Genomic DNA, 22,874 nt, shown 5'->3' on the forward strand with positions numbered 1-22,874 from the left:
AATAAAACTCACTCTGGCTATTGTGAACTGTGCTGCGATGAACATATAGGTACAGATGTCATTTCTACTGTGCTTTTTTGCATCCTCGGGATATATTCCCAGAAGTGGTGTTGCAGGGTTATATGGAAGCTCAATTTCTAGTTTTTGAAGGACTGTCCATATTGTTCTCCAGAAAAGCTGGACTAGTGGGCATTCCCACCAACAGTGAAAGAGCGTCACTTTTCCCCCACATCCACACCAGCACTGGCTGCTTTTGTTCTTTTGAATGTGTGCAGAAAGCTTGTAACTATGTCACAGTGATTCAATAAAATTTTAAAAAAATTTAAAAAAAACCTTACTCTGGGCATTAATGGCACTAGTTAATGTCAGTGCCGTTGTAAATATTACACTTCACCTCAACACCAAAATTCCCAAGAAGACCCTACCCCCATGCCATCTCTAAGACAGGAATCCGCTAAACAAGATATTAACATAAAACAAAAAAGAACTCACTCTGGGACTCAGTTCCTATCTCGCTCCTCTGTCAAACCCCTGGTTCTTGAACAAGAAGGGCTGCTTGCCAGCCCTACGAGGTCTTCCTGGGTGTTGCCACAGTGCCATGAGCCCAGGAGCCCATCACACAAGCCTGGATGTGGTGCCCTTGGTCCTTGCTGCACTAACTCTCCTCTAGGCCACCCCAGAAAGCTGCGGGAAGAGCTCCCCGAGATTCCTGGTTCTGCCTTTGGTGATGGTCAGCAGCAGGATGGAGGGTGGGAACTGGGAAGTGTGCTTGTACCCCCAGTACCTCAAGCAACACGCAGGAGGCCCACAAGAAGTGCTGGCTGCATCTGTCAAGGTTCAGGTAGATGCCTGGGGAGAGGGTCTTGGGGACCCCGGGAAGGGACGAGATGTCTCAGCCAATGCAGAAGTTATCTGCCTACCTCAGAGCAGTTCCTAAATCACATTGGCCCACCTGAAGTCCATCATTCTCCAGAGATCATAAATCTGTAGTTCGGAAGGGAAGTCGTGGGTTTTTCATGAGCTGCCCTGTTAGAATTCCTGGCATGACACTCCACAGTTAATGATGCCAATAAATCTTGGAATTGGGTATGGGGCTAAGTGAAGTGCTAATGTACACGTTGCCATTAGTAATTGAGATTAAATCTACATTTTACATGCAACTTTTAAACAATCTAGAAAAGCTCAGTATTTTCAAACTTTGTGTAAGCGACATTCACGGTCCTCCCATAAAGCTTCCTGAGCTGCCGCAGCCACAGAGCCAGCTCACCCATGGCTAGGAGAGTAGGCCTGCGTGTCTGCACTGAGAGCACCTGAACTTCCTGCCCGCTTCAGACAAGCCAGTGAAGCAGCGCAAGGTGTCTCGTGGGGAACAGATGGAATTGCTCTCGGGTGGCCTGTAAACTGCTCCTCTACTGTAGAGGACCAGCTGGGTTGTCTCCACACTGCTTTGCCCTCATGCACGAGAAGGCCCGAGGCACGTCTGCCTGGCACAGGAACTCGCATGTCTTCTGTGATCCTTGACACTACATGGCCTGGCTAGTAGGGAACCAGGGCTACACAGGTAGACTTCTCTGGTGTGGGCCTTCCAGATGCACTTGATTGCTCTCAGCCAGAGAATACGAGGAAATTCCATGCTGCGTTTTTACAGCAGGAGAGTCATTCTGTCAGCTGCAGCCTGGAAATGCTGGTTCCGCTGCAGGAGAAAGCCGCACAGGCCTCCCTGTGCATGGCAGAGTTGGAGAAGGTAGCTGTGCACATGCACTGGGCATTCTGCCTCCTTACCTGAGGTCTGCTGCCCCTTGGAAGAATGTCAATGTGGAAGGAAGAAGGACTCAGGCCATGCACCACAGTCAAGAGAAGAAAAATAAATCTATTTCAGCACTCTTCAAATTTCCATGTCTAAGATAGGATGCTTAAAACATGATTAGTTTTAAGTATAGACTAATTGAAAACATGACATACTAGAAGCCATGTGTGATACAAGTTCCTGTTTTAAATAGAAGAGAAAGAAGCAAAAAGGAATAACAGGTAAACCTCATAATTCCCAATGCCATTCAGTGATGAGCACCTTCATATTTTCAAATATAAACTATTTGTTTTGCATTCGTGCATGTCGCTCATGTATTACATATACTCCTGCGTGAGATGTATTTGGAAGATTGAGAGCACACTATCCAGTAATCCCATGCATACCCATTTGCTGTGGGTGTTTTTCTATCTTAAGCTCACACTCACTGCCAAATTTAGGTGTGTGAGAATCATTGCACCATAGCAGAGTGATTTGGGACACTATTTCTCCACCAGAGGCCAGGACACTTGCCACCATGTGATTTGGCCCAGGCAGATTCTCACTCCTCCGCCCGCCCTCCTGCTTGAGCTGAAGGACAGACTTGCCCAGGGCAGAGCGCCAGCTGGAGCTACCCCAGAACAAGGCAGCCCTCTCACAGATGAGCACATGCTCCTTGGGCCTGCAAGCCTCCCTCTAGAGTGCTCAGTTACTCGGAGAACTGCAGGCCTCTCCGTAGAGTGCCCCATTACTCAGAGAAAGCATATGCCATGGAAGAAAAGGTGTGCACAGGTATCTGGGGCACTGAAAAGCCTCTCATGCTCTCTTTAGTCACATTTAGTCATGCATTATATCAGTTACATCAGAGATTCAGTCTCGACCTCCAGTTTGCCCCTGAGTCATCTTGTCAATCAAGGCAAAATCACCCATCGCCAAAGTGCCCGCAAATCCCACAGCCATAACTTCTCAGCACCAAACATTCCTTACAAGCTAGGGACTAAGCAATTGACTATTTAAATCCCAAATCAGAGATGCGGGCCAGCTTTGGCCAAATGTGGGCAAACACACAACCCTGGGTCTGGTACAACTGTCTGTGCTCCCTCCTGGAGAAGGTCTAATCCAAGGTCGAACCCAAAACTGATGAGCCGTGAGTCTTCAAGGCAGTAGGTGTTCTTCAGCAAGTCTCAGCAGAACCCACATGATGTGAGCGGACTCCAAGTAGCCCTCCTTCCCCCACACCACATCGGTCCCATCTGGAACTGCACAGAGTCGATTTGAGTGCTCTGGAGCTGCCTGCTAAGAACACGTTCTCCTCTTCCTCCCCAAACCCTCTCTGGCTGCTGGGGTGAGAGGCAGGAAGGCCAGTCTCCTCACCCAAGCCACTCACACAGGGGCACCAACGGTCATTCCCAAGTGTGCATCTCGCTTGAGGCCATAGAGCAAGGTCTGTCGTGGCTGTCAGGTCTCCTCCACGCTTACAGCATACGCCTGGAAGAGTCCAAGCATGTCTGGACCGGAAGAGAGTAGAGAAGTGTTCTTGCCCACTTCTCTTCATTGGTGAGGGGGAGCAAAAATGAATCTGACTTTGTCATGACAGTTCTGCTTGGGGCACGCTGTGTGGGTCTATGCCCAGGGACATAAAAGGTGATTTTAGGCATCTGACAGGTAATGCCGTCCAGCCCAGCTCTGGGAAGCACAGCTCTGAGGTAAGGCCGCGTTTGTGAGTCATTAGTCTCTGCATTTTCACTCCCCATGTCCTCCAGGGCAGTTCACTCGACCATGGACTCTGGTGCTTTGGAAACTGCGTGTTCCTGGAGAGGCACCTTCCCAAAGGCCAGACACAGCGTCAGAGGCTGACATCAGCACCCGCCTGCCTTTCGCACGGCGCCTCCCTGGGGCTTGGGTGCAGGTCAGAGCTGGAGGAACCTGCCGCTCTGTCCTCTCCATAGCGGGCACATTCCCGGGGCATCTGGCTGCTCTGCCATTCAGCTGCCAGCTTGGGAAATCACTTAGCAGTTACTTTCAAAGTTGTCAGAACACTAAACTCGACAATGACAGCTTAGTCAAAAGTCCAGTGACTTTTCTCGGAAGTGCTCGCGCTTTCTGCCTCACCACACTGCTGGCCTGGCCACAGCAGCACAGTGGGAGTCTCACGTCTCTCCCTCATGCTCACGCTTCTCCACTTCCACAGGACATTCCGTCCATCTGCACCTTAGCTCTTCGTGCTCTCACTTTTAAAGTCCGTATTCTTTACTTTCAGGCCATTTAAATCCTTTCGACATGCAAATGTGTATTTTTTTTCCAGAAAATTGAAGGAGAGTTGCAAACAGCAATCTTACTCACTTTAAAAATGCTTATTTCCTGAGTTGAACAAAAAATATACTGGTACATACACACACACTTATATAATATATATACACATACATAATATATATGTAATAAAATATATCACAGATTTATTTCTCAGAAAACTCCATCGTTATTCCCCGTTGCAGAGGTAAAGTTCTGCAGTTTAATGTCTGCAGTGTTCTTATGGTAATTTGAAATTGGAAGACACAGCCACATTCCTAATGTAACTGTAGAAAACCAACCACTTTCAGATCAGACAAAAGCATAGAGAACCTTGAGGATACTTTTGAAAAGAGACTTTCTAACCAGTCTAGCTACCCTGTCTGCTCCTGGAGCAGATGAATGGGAGGGTCTCAAGACAATTGCTATTGCTCGTCTGTGAGGCTGCTCACATTATCTGTCTCCACAGCACTTAGCACCCTGTTGAACCCAATCAATATGCGGTGGTGATAATATTATTGCTTAGAATTCATTTAGCACTCTCACATCCTCTGAGCTGCACAGTGCTCTGCCCATAGGTGCAGGGAATTTTAATTTAATGCGTATTCTGAGGCTTAACGCTTGCAAGTATAAAGACCCATGGGAGAATCACATACACCCCCATTCATAGGCAGGACATTTGGGGAGCAAAGTCAATGGGTTGTCCAAGAATTCATGAAAAAACCAGAGAAACTTTGCTCCCCACATGAATACATGGAGGCTCGGTGTATTGTTTTGCCCAGTCTCTGCCCTTCACCCCATCTACATCGGGATCCCCCAGTACTCAAAAGGGAGAGAAATGGAGAAGCTTCTGGTAGAATTATTTTTAATTATATAGCTCTGACTGGCCTCAGACAATTTCCAGGTCAGGGTTGAAACAGGTTTATCAGGACAATAGGATTTGATCCGCCCCCCAGTTCTGTTGTCACTGGACTTTTGACTATATGTTTTTCCTGTGAGACTGCATTTTCTCTTGGTTTAATAAAAACTACCCATGAGTAGTCTGGTGCCAGTATATCCTTGTTACCTAATACAGTGCTGTAATCTAAAAGATAGTCAACAGTTCCATTAAATAAATCATCTGTGAAGGGTAACTTCCAACTGTTTGAGAAATTTTGGTTATCATTTTAATTCTTAAAGGAAATGTTGAGATGACCTGGGAAGGTCCTTACCATTGTACTCTCACTGGAACTGCAGGGTAATCGGGGGGAGGGTGGGGTCTCAGTAAGGCAGGTCATGTCAAATTTCCACTCTCTTCGTACACAGGAGTTAACTCTGTTGAATTTCTGTTTGGTGTGCAGTCACACCAGGTCTGAAGAAGTAAAGTTCATGCTTTCATTGGAAAATCTTTATTGACTGAAGTGCGGTGATCATCTGAGCCTCTTGTCGGGAGGGTCTGTAAAAGGCACACTCTATGGGTGCTGTAGAGAGGCCTGCCTGGAACTGGGGCACTGAGCTACGGATTCTCATCTCTGTGGCCAAGTTGGGGACAGTGCTGGCAGCTGGCTTTGATCTAGCGCTTCTTACCAGGGCACTGCTCCCTGCCAGCGGCCCCTCAGCCCTCTCGAGTCCCCCTCCCCACCACCCGAGGCCTTAGACTTCCCTCAGGTCTGGGCAGGAGCTGCTGCTGTGCCCCCATGCCCGAGGGCCCCGGGAGGCAGCTCCTCCCCTTGTTGCCTTTCCCCGCGTGTCCCACGCAGAGGGCTGTCTGGTCCCTGTCTCGCCCTGGTCTGTCTGTGGTCTGCACCCACAGACGCGTGAAGGCGTTCCCATCAGATGCTGGCAGAGTTTCAGGGAGCATATCGATTTGCAAATGTGAAGACCTTTTCTTTTTCCTTTGCTGCAACCTCAGGCTAATGCTTTTACACAAATATTCAGCATTCCTGTTATGGTTCCAGCAGAACAGAGACAAAGGCTTGTATATATCTCCATCACCCTCAACCAGTCATTTTTTAATTTAAAAACTTATGTACAATTGCCATAAGATCCTGCTATCTCGAATGTTGTCACCTCACAGAATTTCCTCCAGTACCAACTCTAAGGCCTCTTACTGGACAGAGTTGGTCGAACAGCTTTGACAAGCCCTAGGACCTCTGCCAGGGTCCCACTCTCAATCTCCACCTGCAGCAATTTTAGGGTGTTGGCCTTCTCAAAAACCTTGAGTCATGGGTTGTGAGATTTTCTAATCATATCTTTAAAATTCAGAAAAGGATATTTTATAGTCAACAACCACAATTTCAGGATGACACCAATTTTCCATATACTATTTATCAGAAATACGATGTGCTGAGATAGCACTGCGAACAGCCACACTGATAGGAAATGAAGTGATTTTGCTTACCTGTGGCTGGAAGTATAAATTTTAAGCTGACATACAAATCCTTTGGCACTTTTGCAAAGAATGATTCTAAGTACATAAAACTGGCAGTGTTTTAATGACATTCAAGGTGTGGCAGGTACTCTGATGTCGAAAGCAAGCCTGGCCACGGTCTGTGGTGACAACACAGGGAGAGTCCGGAGGCATCAGGAAAGGCTGAGAAGGGTCTCTGGTCTCAAGCACAAAATGGTCAGAGCCTAGAATGATGCCGACGGCATCTGAAACAACTCCAGAAACTGGGACTGTAAACCGTCCTTCCTGCTGGTAGCCTGAGGCTGGACTAGAGTGGCTGGACTGGGAGTGGCAACAGACACAGTCGACCTGGACATAAAGGACTGAGGCCCGCCAGCGCCTGCCACCTACCTCTTCACGCGCCATCTGATGCTCTTCCCCTTCCGGGGAGGCAGATCCTCCCCCCACACTGCTCTTAGGACAGAATTAACCACATTCGCCTCACTTTGAGGTTTCAGCTGCTGGTCCCTGGACCTGTGGGATGAGAGCCACGGATCGAAGCTTTCTGAGAACCTCCCAGAGCCCCTCAGCCACAAGGCGAAATGTGATCTGTTCCATTTATAAACAGTTACAGGGAGAAAATGTTTTGGTAAATTTAGCACATTGATTTTTGGTAAATTAGCTTTAGCAACTGATCCTTCTATATATTGTGTATTTCAGCATATCGATTTTATTTTAACCATTTGTCTTTCTCGGATACCTGGTACCCTCGGAGAACAAAGTGGATAATCAACTACTCCCAGCATCTGCACTTCTCACCAGCCCTTCCTGCTGCCGGTGAGGTGGGGGGCGGCTCCCCATCACCCCTGCTCTTTCTCCTCTCTGTCCTTTCCTTTTCACTCCTGTCCCTCTGCCTTACCCACTCTCTGCTGGCCAGAGGTGGTGCCCTGTCCCCACAGAAGCACCCACCCCACACTCAGCATCATGTGCTGGCCTCGGAGAGTGCTTCCCTGTTCTTCTTGTTCCAGAACTGATGCTCCTGGTCACGAACTTCAGCACAACCACCAGAGTCTGGGCTGAGATCAACTGGACTTCCCCATGACCAGTACTGGGAGATGAGGTCCATGTCATTAATCCTGAATATTTAGAGCATATTTAACACAACACAGACCAGCGGTCAGACACAGAACAGTATGCACAGTGAAACTGTGAACAGTTATCCATACATTAAATGTGTAAATCACACAAACGTATAAATATAAGCAGCCATCTCAGAACAATCAAGTCGGCGGTGCATGCTGGGAAGTTGATGTTCCCAAACTTAGAAATCTGTCTGTGAATGCCAGAGGCCCCGATCTGCCCAGGGACAGCCCTGAGTCAAATGTGGAGAATTGTTGTCATCACAATGATCATTGAAAGTGAAGGCCAGGCCTGATCCTGACCCTCCAGATGCACAGGACATCCCCACAAGGGAAGATACGCAGCCTCAACTGTGCTGTCTGGGCATGGATGGGCCTTGCACTCGGCTGCTCCTATGCCAGAGACTTGACCACTCACGGCTTGGGTCTGGCTGGTGGCTTGGCTGGTCAAAGTGACTTATGGTCTTCCCTGAAGCAGAGGGAAGGCACTGGGGTCCCAGCAAGCTGCTCCCTTCTCTGAGTCCCCATCAGATCTCCAGCAGAACAGTAGTTGGGGATTGGCTGGTTGGCTGGTGGCTTTGGTCCTTGTGGAGGGGAGGAGTCACACCCAGCATGGCTCTGAGCCAAGGAGTGACTCCTGGTAGTGTGTGGAGGACCATATGTGATGCCGGTCACCAAACCAGTTACTGCATGCAGGGCCAGTGCTTCATCCCTGTGCTTTTACTGAAGCTCCAGTTTGCTTTAATAATTAAAGGTGCTGTTCTTGATCTCCTAAGTGAGTTAAATTATAAATAGCTGGGGGCGGGGGACATCAGTGCGTTTGTTATTGGAACTTGAAGAGATGTTTGCCAGTAGGCAAGAAGAAAGAAAACTGTCTGTTCCAGAAAGGGTGGGCTAATCCAGGGGTTTGTCAGAAATGCTGCAGATGTAGGCAGCAAAGGGTCAATTTAGCACCGCTGAGATTCTGGCAATACAGCTCTGATCCCTGTCTGGAGGACGATAGCGACTGGACAGAGCCGCGTGGTGGCAGCAGGCAAAGGTTCCGGCAGTGGTGGGTGATCAAACACCAGGCCCGGGGTTTCTGGGGTGAAAGCCTTTTCACAGTCCCCCTGACACAAAGACCTTCTCTGTGCCCTTCACGCCCTCCTGCCTGTGCCAAAGGCGGAGACAGACATCCTCACGCCACTGTCCTTGAAATGTTCATGTGACACTTGGGGCGTCACATTCACACCTTCCCATCCCAGGGGCTGGTCTTAGCCACTTTCCTGTGGGTCAGGCAGAAGTGCAGCTCTGGCTGAATAGGCATCCAGCGGGGGGAGTTCACGGAGGGGGTCTCCTGGGGAAGTGTTTTGCACTAGCTTAGAATCTTCTGCATCAGAGCATCCCTGAGGTCACTGTCAGGAAAACTGCTCTCTATGGCCTTGTGCTCACAAAACTACAGCCAGAGACACATTGAAGCTGAAATCTCTGTGTGTGCCAGACTGACAAACATGGGCATTTGTGAGGAATGAGTGCCAGATGGAGGGAGGGAAAGACTAGGACAGAAAGTCAGGAGAACCATTAGTGCTGTTACCATGAAACATTTACAGTTTCAAAGGAAAAATAATGAATGCCATTGCCAAGGGTCCAGAGTAGGACTCAAGCAGTAGAGCATGTGACTGGTATGCGCCAGGTCTTAAGTTTGATCCCCAGAACTGTGTGACCTCCCGGTACTCCTGGATATAGTCTGGCAGCCCCCAAGGACCACCAGGCCTGGAAGGATGGAAGCATCAGGTCTGTATACTGGGAGCTCAATGTGAACCTGCAAAAATAATTCTAGATTTGTTGTTAAATGTGTAAAGGGACATGGCCTAGTATGAAAGCAAGTTTGCAAAGAAAACATCCCCTACAGTAGGGCTCTGTAGTGGTCCTTTCCATCTGCTTCTAGACTCTCGGCTGTCACACTTACATCATCCAGTACTGCAAAAAGGGGCCCTTTGCTCCATTCCCTTGCAGGCAGCCTTCTGTCATACTGAAAGGGCAAGGCAGTGATTTGCCATGCATCTGTGTTTCCCTGAGAACCAGTGATGTTGGATACCATTCTAGGTACTTATTGGCCATTTGTGTGTCTCTGCTTTGGAGATACTTTAATATATACCAGAACATTGCTAAAAGGGAAGGTCTTAATCTGAGACTGATTATTTGAGACCTAGAGAAATAATCATGTGCAATAATGGGGGTATGGGAGGTCATCTTTGTGAGGCTTTGGGGGCATCCATCTAAGTGACAGGGTCATGCTTGTGAGGTGTTGGGGGATTCCTTCATGTGACTGTAGGGTCATCCATTGAGGTATTGGGGGGATGTCCACGTGACTGATGGAATTTCATTCATTTGTGTTGTTGGTCATTCATATGAGGTGTTGGTTGGTCATTCATGTGAGATGTTGGTCATCCGTGTGAAGTGTTGCTTGGGAGGTCACAGGTGTGGGTGACAGAGGGTTGTCCTGATGAGGTGTTGAGGGATCATCCATGTGACTGATGGACTGATGAACAGTTGTCCATGTGAGTTGTTCATTGGGGTCATCCATGTGAGGTATTGGGGGATTGTCCCTGTGAGATAATGAAGAATCCTCTCTGTCAGAAGCTCTGTTAATGGGATAATGAACAATGTTTGTTTCCAACAGGATATCTGCCTAATTTATTAGCAATTTAAGATCCTTTTACTGACTCCAAATTAAAATAACACACTGTAACAAAATCAGAATGACTTCCTAAAGGAAGCAGGTGGTAAATCTCTTCCCCAGTGTAAGGTCTTAGGAAATCAGAAGGAACTACCTTTAGTCCCACACTTACTGACTAACAAGTGCTACTGCAGGGCCCCTGCCCATGCCCCCAGGGCTGTACAAACTAGTTTCTCAGCACGTCTGGGAGAGGACACAGAAGGGCAGGCCCAGGCCCTGACATGCTGTGGGGTGCTTTCAGGGCTCCTGAGCACTGGGCTGAGAATTAAGGAGTAGGAGGATTCTGTATTCAGGAACTCCAGGCAGATTATGGACACACAGGAAAACCAAGCCCATCCAGGCTCTGCCACTTTGCCCAACAGCCCTGCTGTGTGTCCTGGTCGAGTTCCAAAGCTTAGGCTTTCCTCCTGGAAACAGGCAGGAAGCTCTTGTTCTCCTAGCCAGCATGCGCGCGCGCGCGCGCACACACACACACACACACACACACACACACACACACACACACACACACATACACACACACACACACACACACACCCCACACCAGTTCCTGGGCCTCCCAAAGGGTCATTCTCTGAGTCTCTACCTGTGCAGAGGAGATAAAGTTGTTTTCCTCCTCTCTGCTCCCTTGGGAGGATTAAGTATTTAACATTTGTGAAATGTTTTAAAGATAACAAGGAAACATTAAAAGTCAACTTAACCTCTACTCTAAACATTTCTTTTGTTTTTCTGAGTCTAAAAAGCGTCTAAACAAAAACCTCTGTGATGATGAGAAAGCGTGTCTACATATTTACACCTGCCGCACACTACAAACACACAGCTACATATATGTGTATGTGTGTGTATCCATGTGTGTGACAGGCTGCCTATACACGCGTATCGCATGGCAGCACAGTGTCACTGCCAGAGCCATTCAGGACGGCTATTCGTAAGTCAGCTTTGGGTATTTTTTCCCTTTTTTTTTTTTTTTGGTAACATGCTGCTTTCTCCAGCTTATTTTAGTGTGAGAAACATGTTCCATGAAGGACATGAAATGTGTGTGTTAATCTCGATGTCACGGGTAAGGCTATCAGTGTGTTACAGGTCTGAAGTCGTGAGTGGGCTCTCCCTGTGTTGGATGCACTGCAACCACAGCCAAGCTGGAGGGTGGATGTGATGGGTGGTGCAGACCTCAGCATGTCCCTCATTGTGCAGTGACTAGAACTAAGGACAGAAGAGACAAAGGCTGTCCTCGTGGACCCATGTCTCACGGTACCACGTCGGGGCTAGGCCCCGGGGTTCACCATACAGCTGGAACCTGGGAAAGAGCTTCCTCTGCCATGGGGACTCACTGCAGGTGCTCCGCTGCCCCACTGGGTGCACCTGAAGGGGTCATTTTTGCTCTGTCCCCTCTCTCAGTCCCAGAACCCAGGAAGTGAATCCCCTCTGCCTCTCTGCCTCCCGAGAGGTGGCACGGGCTGTGGGCACATGGCCTGCTCCAGGGCAGTTCTTGGCTTTTCCTGCTCCCTCCTGCCCCGCACAGTGGTCTGGGCAAGCCAGGGACATGGGCAAAAAGCAGAGCCACCCCCACACACATGCCCCTCGTTCTCTGCACCCAGGTGACGGTAGCAGACGGTGGCCCTGCTCCGAAGCAGTCGACGGTCTGGGTGCTGGTCCAAGTACTCGATGAGAACGACAACAAGCCTCAGTTCCCGGAGAAGGTCTACCAGATCAAACTGCCCGAGCGGGACCGGAAGAAGAGAGGAGAACCCATTTACAGGGCTTTTGCCTTTGACCGTGATGAGGGCCCCAACGCCGAGATCTCCTACAGCATTGTGGATGGAAACGAAGATGGGAAGTTCTTTATCGACCCCAAGACCGGCCTGGTTTCGTCCAGGAAGCAGTTCACAGCAGGCAGCTACGACATCCTCACGGTGAGAGCCCAGCAGAGGTACACTCCTGACCACATGTTCCTTTGGTTACTCCCAGGAGGAGGAGGTGGCTGTGTGGAGCTTGTGTGGTGGGCCACAGGGGGCCCTCCTGCCTGTCCTTCCCTGTGGGCAGTGCGCCATCAGCAGCCTGCCCACACAGGCTCAGCTTGCTGTCCCAGGTCCTGCGAAGTGGCCAGAGCAGGGAGCTGGCAGGGCCGTCCTGCTGCCACTGCACTAGTGGCATCCCCAGGGCATCCCAAGGGAACCAGCTGGCGGGACAGCAGTGAGCTAGAATGTGAACCAAGCTGTGCATGTGAGATGGCGGCCACAGCGGGGTCCTCCCCAAAGTGAGAGAGGCTAAAGCCTGGACCCTGGCCACTACCCTCCAGGGGCAGAGCTTCAGGCCCCAGTGACCAGACCCTCTGTCCTCAGCCTCCTCTACGGCCCCTGGGACACGTAGCGGCCATCACAGGCTGGGCTCCAAAGTCATCAGGACGTGGCAAAGAAGCAGGTCCGAGGACCCTGGCCTGCCTCCATTGGAGCTGCATAGCCATACTCGGGGTCTCAGGGGACCAGGGGCACAGACGGCGCAGCCTCAGGTGCAGAAAAGCCTCACTCCACCCCAGCCTCTGCACTGCTGCCTGAGGACAGGGCAGAGGTCAGGCCTGGGTGGAGGCCCTGACCTGGCACCGCCCCTGCATATGCTCTCTCCCGACACCCTCCCCAGTTGCTGGACTAACCCTGACTCGAGCTCCACTCCCACCTGCCACCCTCCTCTTGCTGGCACGGTGTGGCCCATCACACACCCCGGAGGGACTGTCTGCTTCCCTCAACACCTACCCCTCTCCCCCGCTCCAGGCCTGGGACTGTCCCTCCTACACCCGCCGCAGCCCCTCCAGGGAGCTTAGCACCGAGGAGCTTTGCCCACGGCACTCACGCTGCCTCCTCGGTCGTCCTGCAGAAGCAGGGTGAGGATGCAGCTGTCTCTCCTCAGGGTGCCCTTGCTGGTGTCCACCGCTCGGCCCTTGTCACGCCTCAGGTGGGAGGTAGGGCCCCATGGGCCATGCCTGGCCCTTCCCCGCCCCTGTGGAGAGATCCTGACGGGGGCTCTTCTCTCTCCCGGGAGCAGATAAAGGCCGTGGACAATGGGCGCCCGCAAAAGGCCTCCACAGCCCGCCTCCACATCGAGTGGATCAAGAAGCCACCCCCGTCGCCTGTGCCACTGGCCTTCGAGGAGCCCTTCTATAACTTCACTGTCCTGGAGAGTGACCGTGTGACGGAGATTGTTGGGGTGGTGTCTGTGCAGCCCACCAACACCCCTCTGTGGTTCGACATCGTCGGTAAGTCAGCGTCCTCGGAGCACGGGGGGCACTGTGATCGCGGATGGGGGTGCAATGAGCAGAGCCGAGCAGAGCGCTCTCGCACCAGCACGGAGCTGCCAGACGCAGCGCAAGAGCCAGAGAGCCAGTAAGATGTGCCACGGCCCTGCGCTTTGGTTCCAGCCACGGGGCCGGGCGGGACGTGCTCGCTGGCCGGTTTCCCGCAGTGCACCACTGACCGCTCCCCGATGTTTGTGTGTGTCGTGTAAACTCCACTGTCACACTGGCTAAGCTCGTTCCTATTGTATTGATGGTACTGGACTTGCTGTCCTGCGTTTCTCTCTTTTCTTCACCTGTTTCTGCATTCTGTTCTCTTTCCTGCTCCCGACTGCCCTGCTTCAAGGCGGCAAGCATGCCCGAGAGATGTTCTCTATTCTGCAGACAGCTTGTGGGCAGAACTGCTCAACAGAAGGTACCCTTAGTGCACACACTCGCTAAACACGGTTTTCCGCTCTGCCTCCTCCCGGTGAGGCCTGGTGCCGGCTGGTGCAGCCTGGCGTGCGGTCTGGGCGGGAGAGGGCTGGTTTCCACATTTTTGTTTCCTTTGCTTTCGAGGTCTGTGGGTGTTTCATCTTTCCCTCGATAGGGGGTTTTATCTGATTGGCTGCTCCCCCTCCCTCTACAGCAGCAGTGCCCCCCAGAGCCACCTGAACTGCTCTCTGGGAAGGGTCCCGTAGCCCCCACACGCACTGCGAGGCAAGCAGCAGCAGCAGGAGAGATAGGCAGCGGCTGTCCAGCCCTGACGGGAAGTGGCAGGCATGGAGGCCTCCCAAGGGAGTCCCATGGGAACTGACTGGGGACATCCATGCCTGCCTGGCCCCTGCCTGATGGGACAGCAGGAATCCCCAGCCTAGACTGGCTAGTCCCCGCAGAGCACTGGGACAGCCATGCCCGTGACCCCTGTCAGCCTCACTGACAGGCCTGCTCCATCCTCCCTCCTGGCACTGGGAGCCTCATGTCTCACCTCCTGGGGCCCTGTGTGGCTCGGCCTACACCCCTGTCATCTCCTTTGGGACCCCAGGAGCTGGCTCTCTCCTGCCTGCCGGGGGTCTGCACCCTCCACGTCCTGGGGCGGGCAGGCCAGTCTCCAGCCCCTTCCCAAGCACAGAAAATTCACTTTGTAACATGGTTCCAGGTGTGGGGCCTCGGGGCTGGGGTTCAGGGCCTTTTGAAGTCCCTGAAGAGCGTGGGTGGGCCCAGCTGGATGCTGTCCTGTGCCATCTCCCTCTATCTCCCTTAGCGGCCCCCTCAGAGTACCTCGGGGTCCAGAAGCTGCGTACACATCCTACTGCCCTCCCCATGAGTCCAGGAGCACCTTCCTCAGCCGACACAGACCCTGGCCCATGTGCTGTGGAGCGCAGGGTCCTGGGGAAGCAGTCCTGGGTTTGTCCCAAGGGCTAAGACCTTTGGCTTGCCCCTTCCTCCAGACAGACCTTCATTGCGCTCACCAGAGCCGGTCAGGGCTAGTCATGGTGTCCACTGGCCCCAAGCCCGAGAGGGGCACCATCAGTGGGCCAGGCCTCTCCTGACTCCATCACTGTCAGATATGCAGTGCCTGTCCATTCCGGTCCCTCCACAGTGCCCGTCCAGCCCAAACCCTCCACAGTGCCCATCCAGTTCTGTCTCCCCACCGTACCCGTCCAGCCTACCCTCCCCAACAGTGCCCATCCAGCCAGGTCCTCCTGCAGTGCCCACAGTAAAGCAGGGAGGCAGCCGCCAGCCCCTCCTCTGCAGTCTGTGCCCCAGTGCCCGCCCCTGACATGTAAGCGCCCACAGTTCAGTGCTCTGCTTCCCTAGCACACCCGAGACTGTCCCTCTGCCCCAGGTCCATGCTTTCTTTCCATCTCAAACCAGAGAAGGGGTCTCTGCTGGAGAGAGCAGCCCCAGCTGCCCCTGTATCCCCCCTCAGGGCGGAGCATAAGAGGTGGTGGCCCCTGTCTGCCCTGCAGACGCCGCACAACTTCCATCCTGCCTCGTGGCTCCCACGTGCTCGTGAACCTCAGCCTTGGAAAGCCCCCAGCCAGAAGGCTCCCCTTCTGCCCAGGAAAATGTGCCTCTTGCCCAGGCCTGGACCTCCACTGGGGCCGTGTGACCCTGGGGCCATGCAGTTGACATCAGACACTTGATTCCGTCTTGTTTGCTCTCAGCTCCCAATTCGCCCCTCGCAGCCATGCTGCAGGCACCTCCGCGGAGCCTTTTTCTGAAGCAGAACCTAGGACAGGGGTCTCTCCAGATTCTGGACAGGTGCCTCATCCTCATCCCCACTTTCTTCCCTGCCCCCACACCTGTCCACCCTGCCCATTAGCACCTTCCCAGCCTGTGGGCACCATGTGCCCCAGGGCAGGTAATTCATGATGGAACCGTAGGGCGGCCTGCAAGTATGAAGACCGGCCACTGCCCGTCTTCACTCCCCGTTTCTCACAGCTCCCTTGGTCCTGAGGCTCAGAAATTCTCAGATAATGACTCTTCCGGGCTGGCATTTTTTCCTGGAGTTGGTAGGGAGGATGGACTGTGTGCTTCTCCCGGTCACTGACTGCTGTTGTGGGAAGCCCCTCGGACAGTTGGACCTTTTGAGAGAAGGGAAGCCTGGCGTCCTCTCCCGCCATTTGTCACCTCTGCTGCATTGTCCTGATCTCGATGGTCTGCCATGAGTGGCCTGTGCTCTGGGCTGCCCCCACCCTCGCTTCCCACCATGCCTCAGCACAGTGCCCTGCCCTGGCCGCTGCTCTCACTGCTGGCTTTGCATGTTGTGTCACTGGCTCTGAGGAAGCACGTCCAGTCCCGCTGAGATGCTGCTAGCCAGAGGGGGGCCCCGTGATTGAACCCAGCCCTCAGGCCAGAAGGAGCCTGGGCATGGAGTGGGGTATGTGTTGGGGTGGGGTGTGTATTGGGGTGGGGGCCTCTGTGGACCGAGGGATACTTGTGAGGGCTGATGGTGAACTCCTGGGCTGAGTGTCGCCCTCGTCAGAAATGCACTGTGCGACTCAGGGAAGGTTGGGGGTCAGTGGGAGTTAGGGTCCTGCAGGAGGGCCTGTGGCTGCCCGCCTCGGGGTAGATACCCACCCTGCTCAGCTCTCCCTACTCCCTGAACCAAGTAAGGGGCATAGGGAGTCAGGGAGAGTGAAACACTGTTCAGAATTTACCATGGAAGTATCCAAGCTTGTATTTGATATGAAAAGTGACCCTAGGAGGGCATGCATGGGGTCCTAAGCCTCCACGTGGATCCTGTAGGACATGTGAGCCTGAGGCCACCCCTGGACAGCCATGCCACAGAATAGGGCACCTCCAGCTTCGCTGTGGTCCTCTGAAAGTCATTCTTCATCATCTTCACCGTGAGGCCAGCCAGAGGCTCGTGCTGGCAGTTTCTGGGCCTACAAACTTCACCTCATAGAGTACTTGACACTGAAAGGTGACCTGGTCCCCTACCACCCCCGCCCACCCAAATGAAGGTCTTCAGATTTGAGAAATCAGCTTGTAGGAACACATTCTAAAGACAACCAGTATGCACTAAACTTAAGCTGATTAACCGCCCCCCACCCCCCAGACATATCGAGGATTATCTTTTGGTCTGCACAAACCATGGCAGTTTTTCAGTTCCCCATGGCCTCGACTGGGGGCATGTTTCAGTGACTTTCACACGAGTGAGGAGGAAAGGAGAGAGGGAGACTGCTTGGCCCCAGGTGAGTCCACTTCAGCAGGGAACTGGGACAGCTGGTCAGGTAGTTGTTGAAGGCACATGGGTGGACCGTCCCGGTCCTGCCTACAGCATCACCAGGAGTCCCTCACAGCCCCTTTTCTGGCCCCCAGCCCTCTTTCCCCGAACCTGCTTCCTCAGAGCTGAGTCAGAAGAATATCCAGTGCAGCAGCTCCTCAGAAAATTAGTTATTGGCTGGAAAATGTGCCTTTCTAGATAGAATTTTTGAAAAGTGTGTCATCTCCCGTTCTGAAAAGTGTGTCATCTTCCAGCCTTTCTGCTCTGTGCGGCCCCTGCCTGCACTGGCTACTGCATTCTCTCTAGCAGTGTTACCACTGCAGATAGCCCTCTGGGCAAGTTTTCCTTTAAGTCAGCCTTACCGTTACTTTTGTGTCTCTGCACCCCAGCCTCTAATAATGTAGGTAAAGTTCTCCTTTCCTCCAACTGTCTGCATCTTTGTAATCATACCATCATAGAAATCGCACACATGTAATTGCACACTGACCAGCAACGTTAAATGCAAAGAACGTTGACTGTAGGAGGAGCTGAGATGTCTTCTGAATTCAATCCATAGGCCAGGTGCTCTACTTACCTTACCGTCCTGTCCAAGAGCACCGTGAAATTTCAGAAACACGTAGAGTTTGGGAGCATGAACTGAGAGTAACTCAGATTGTGCCAGTTAAGTCACCGCTTGTCTTCTGTCCCCTTGCAGACCTCCCTCACCTGTGGGAACTCCATGGTGCTCACTGGCTCACAGAGGTGCAGATAGCTGCAGGGCTCGGACCCAGGCCTGTGCAGGCCTGGAGGCCTGACTGGGCAACAGGGAGGGCCTCGGGCTGTCTGTTCACCGTGTCCTAAGTTGGCATTATATAAATAGGTGTTTCACTCTCCAGACTCCATTCTAGAAATCTTCCAGATACTTCCTACTTTAGGGAGACAAGAATAATGCATACAGATCAGAAAACAAAAAAATATTTCTCTAGATAGTCCAACCTGTGGGTATAGAATTTTTAATATGAAATTCTCTTTTTACCTTTTCTATTCCCTAGTTTTCCCCATTTTATTTCTGACATTTAATCGAGGGAATCTGAACTCTTCCAACCAGAAGTTCACCATCGAGTCTGATTTAGGTGTGGTCTGCAGACACCCTCTCCTCTTGGTTTGTGGGTGACTGTGTGATGCTGAGCACAGAGGCCACATGGGGGTGTGGGGGGCCGTCAGCGTCCATGCACCAGCAGTGTACCCCCACTGCGAGACTCTCGTTGCATCTATTCTTTCGTGGCGACACTTGTTATGCATTGTGTTTTGAGATCTGAGATGTCTTAGGAGTAAAGCAGCTCAGTGACGATGTACCAAGTTAAGCTGTAGGGATGCCGTCAGAAATGTTGCTCTTGGTGCTTTCTTTGAAGCTTCATGCTAAGGACAAGTAACCAGTGCCTGGTCCCTAACTGTTATTTTTGTGAAACTGCCAGGGGGGAATTTCGACAGCTCTTTTGACGCAGAGAAGGGTGTTGGGACCATTGTCATTGCAAAGCCATTGGATGCGGAGCAGAGGTCTGTCTATAACATGAGCGTGGAAGTCACCGATGGGACCAACGTTGCCCTTACTCAGGTATGACGTCCAGTTTCCTGGAGGTGGGCATGCGGGCAAGACTGCCCATTCAGTATACACGACTGGTCCTATGTTGGAGAGGTGTGTCGGCACTCGGGTGTCAAGTGCTAACCTAGGTTTCTCTCCCGACACCACAAGTGCCTCACCGAGAAGCTGCCCTCTAAGAGGGTAAAGTGCTGGGCGAAGGGTCTAATCAGCCCCCAGTGATGTCCTCTGGTGCCTCGGGTTTCGTGGCAGGAAGTCAGAGCTGGTCAGACTCACGCAGGTCCCTGGGCTGTCTCCTGGGGTGCGAAGCCCCGCCCACGAGCAAGACCACGGCTCTGTACTTCAGCTACTGTAATGACAGTGCCACCGAGTGAGGACGGGGAGCAAAACTGCTACAGACTCCAGCACCTCAGAAACCCCAAGGCTGCCAACTGGGTGGGAGGTGGCTGTGTGGGGCCTCCCGGGAGCTGCATCATCTTTTACGTGGCGAGGTCAGCACCTCACACACCTGGTGGGGTGCTGGAGGGCCACGTGTCTGACCGAGCTGATGCTGTGCCCTGTGACCACAGTAGACTGTGCAGATGGCTTTTGTTTGCATTCACGGAGACAGCAGAGAGACTCGTGCCCAAAAGACCTAAGAAGTGGGTGGCTTTTTAAACAACATAACATGAGGCTGACTCCTAAGGATAGTAGATACACAGGACAGGAAGATTGCTCCATAGCTGGAAGCCTGCCTCATGAACAAAGGGTAGAAGGTAGCTGGAATAGAGAAGAGATCACTAAAAAAATGATGGCTTGAGAAACTGGTCGGGATGGGAGATGTGTGCTGAAAGTAGATAAAGGACCAAAAGTGATAACCTCTCGGTGTCTATATTGCAAACCATAATGCCCCAAAGTAGAGAGAGAGTATGGTCAGAGTATTTTCTGACATGGAGGCAGGGGAAGGGGGGGCATACCGGAGATATTGATGGTGGTCAGTGTGCACTGGTGGAGGGATGGGTGTTTGATCATTGTGTGATTGTAACCCAAACATGAAAGATTGTAACTATCTCACGGTGATTAAAATAAAATAATAAAATAAAATTTACAGTGAAAAAAAAAGTGAGTGGATTTGATTCAGGAACACATGGCCTTTGCTTTTGTGATTACAGCATGGGCTCGTGTTCAGGCCCTGCTTTGGGTTACGTGGCCCCAAGCCAAATATGAAATCAAGATTCTCTTCAAGTAACTCCCAAGCCTTCTCAGCCAGTCAGGCAGTGGATGAAGCCTGGCCGCAGGCTGTGTATCCTGGGGTGTGGGTGGTCTGAGCCGCTCAGCCACTGACCTCCCGAGGCTGCAGAGACTGCTTCTAATGGCCCCCTCCCCCCTCTACACACACAGAGGTTGAATGATGGCCACCACGTCTCCAGCCCCAGCACTGCCTGCCACATATGGGTCCCACCATAGTAAAAAAGAAAACAGACTCTGTTAGAAGATTTAGACTTGAGCATGCATGCTGTTTCTCCCTGCTGACCCTGCCCAGGCGTGGGCAGAAGAGGGCTGCTCCCTTTGCCTGGTGTCCTGGCATTTGTGAGCATATGCCCCCCCACCTTACAGCCAGAAAGGGTGGAGCCCCCAACCTGCCCATATACTCAGGTGAGGAAAATGTGTGTCCTCACCTGTCACCCACACCTGCAGGACTGGTCCCCAGCCCTGGTTTCCATCCAGGATCCATGGCAGAAAGTCCGGTGTGTTCTGTCACAGGATCTAAAGCCGATACTCACCTAAGTGCACAGCACAGGTATCAGGAATAGGAGAGGGCAAAGGCAAGATGGGCAAGCCCCATCTCATCTCACATAGTTTCCGAGAAACCTTCGGACTTTGGCCCCTGGGGGGCCATCAGAATTGTTCAGTAAATAGTGAGACTTGATTGACTCATAGTCGATTCTGCTGACAGGGTCATTACTAGGCATGGCGGCCTCTCATCCATGTCTTCTTTCCTTTCAGATGACGGGAGGGGGGGTAGCAGTCCCATCAACAGAGCTCAGAAGGTCAGGGGTCCTAATCAGGGCCTCGTCGCAGCGGTTCAGCAGAGTGCCAGGGTACGGTGCTCTCAGCCCTTCGTGCTGAGGAGGGCCAGCCACCCCAGGGTCCTGGGACCCTGCAGAGCTGCACCTTCCATGCTCAGGTGCTCTAAGTCTGGTGAGGCTTGGCAACTATGAGGAGCCAAGAGTTTAACTGAGTCTGGCCACTGTACTGTCCCCCAGCTCCTCTCCTCTGTGTTTTCTCCTGAAATTCCATGTGGGTGCGAGGGCAGAGGGGTGATGCAGCACCCGCCTCTCTGCCCATGACTGAAACAGCCTGAGTGCTCACTCTTGTCTGCTTCCACCTCTAGGTATTTATCAGAGTGCTAGATAATAACGACAATGGCCCCGAATTCTCTCAGTCGAACTATGAGGTGACCGTTTCTGAGGATATACTTCCGGACACTGAGATCCTGCAGATCGAAGCCACAGACAGAGATGAGAAACACAAGCTGAGCTACTCTCTGCACAGCAGCATCGATACAGCCAGCATGAGGAAGTTCCGCATTGATGGCAGCACCGGTGTGCTCTACACGGCCGAGAGACTGGACCACGAGGCCCAGGACAGGCACATCCTCAACGTCATGGTAGGCCATGGGTTGGCTGGAGGGGCAGGGGAGCTGCAGGGGCCCGAGGTCTGCCTCTCTGACATAGTGACTCCACTTCTGTCACCGCAGCTTTCCTGCGGACAACAGCTGTCTTGGGAGGAAGGGAGACATCACCTGGACCCGCCTCACAGTCTCTTGGTGTCTCATAGGCAGTGGGGCTGCTTCGCATCTAGTGTGTGTAGGAGAGTTTTGGGTTCCTGGAGGAGTCACCCACAAGGGCCGTCATTCACTCAGCCTAAGCGATGCTCAGTCTTTGCAGGTGCCTGAGCACAAATATCACTGCATCAACATGGGACCAGGTGGCAAACCCTGGTCTCCAAGCAGAACTGAAACCTGCCAGGGCAGGCGGGGGGTTGAGGCCTCCAAATTTTGGAATTGATGTAACTGTCCCTGTAACTGGGGCATAGAGTGATAAGAAACAGGAATAAGAATCCTTGACTCAGTAACGGAGCAAACCTGGGCACCCATGACCCTGGAGCCCACTGCAGCCTTCCTCAGGGCAGGGGCAGGAGTGTGTGGGCACAGGTCGCATCCCCTCCATCTGCTTGTCCCTGCGCAGACCCGCTCGGGCTGTTTCTCAAGCCTTCCCTGGTGCACGTGGCCATTCGGAGCACACGCTCCTGTATGCAGCTTTTCTCCAAACTGAGCCGCTCTAGTCCCTTTTGTTCATTTCTCCTGTCTGCCATCTCCAAAAACGCTTCCATTTTTTCCTCTCTTTCATCACATGCTGATATTTGCTAATTTCTTAAGTCTCCCTGAAGTCACGGTCATCTGACATGGAACAGCAGAGCACAGACTTTAGGTTTGTGCTTTGTGGGTTCTAGCAGAGCCGTGTGTGTGGAGATCCTGGGCCTGCAGGTGTCTGCCCAGAGCAGGCCCTGGCGGGACCTCAAGGGAGGTGCTCCTTCTGCCCCTGCTGCCGGATGTGTGTGCCTCCCCCCACACCACAGAACCTCCACTCCTTGGGGCTCCTCCGGCAAGCTGCTCCCCACCCCATCATGACTCCACTCTCGCCTTGTGCTTGTTTGGTTTCTGGCTCAACAGTCAGCTTTTAAGAGTCACAATTACTGGGGAGGCCCCAGCGTCCAGCAAGCAGCTCTGCAGGCTGTGGGTGAGAGCAAATGTTTGCTGGGCAGGTGACATTGCCTGCCCCAAACCTAATGATGCCCATGTTTAGTCTCTCTTCAGAAGAGCCTCCATCCCGATCCATGGACAGCCCTTACACAGACGAAAGTGTCAAAGGAAGCTCTGTGTTGTGTCTGCTCTCATAGTCCCATACAGACCAAGATGGTGGGGCCTGCTGTGGCCCATGATCAGGACAC

At 52.4% G+C, this 22,874-nt stretch overlaps 1 protein-coding gene across 11 annotated transcripts in view; it reads left to right on the forward strand.

Annotated features, from left to right (window-relative positions):
* Positions 1 to 22,874, forward strand: part of FAT3 (FAT atypical cadherin 3) — a 270,819-nt gene that overhangs the window by 204,927 nt on the left and 43,018 nt on the right. For 8 of the 11 annotated variants that reach the window (XM_056115175.1, XM_056115176.1, XM_056115178.1 and 5 more), the window contains exons 5-9: positions 11,900 to 12,214; positions 13,341 to 13,551; positions 13,934 to 14,002; positions 18,757 to 18,896; positions 21,256 to 21,531. In XM_056115175.1, coding sequence (XP_055971150.1) covers positions 11,900 to 12,214; positions 13,341 to 13,551; positions 13,934 to 14,002; positions 18,757 to 18,896; positions 21,256 to 21,531 — 1,011 coding nt within the window. Of the gene's footprint in view, positions 1 to 11,899; positions 12,215 to 13,340; positions 13,552 to 13,933; positions 14,003 to 18,756; positions 18,897 to 21,255; positions 21,532 to 22,874 lie in introns of those variants that run through there. The other 3 variants (XM_056115177.1, XM_056115179.1, XM_056115185.1) reach the window with 2 other exon arrangements.

Source organism: Sorex fumeus, unplaced genomic scaffold, assembly GCF_029834395.1.
Source record: "Sorex fumeus unplaced genomic scaffold, SorFum_2.1 ptg000028l, whole genome shotgun sequence".
NCBI classification, from domain to species: domain Eukaryota; kingdom Metazoa; phylum Chordata; class Mammalia; order Eulipotyphla; family Soricidae; genus Sorex; species Sorex fumeus.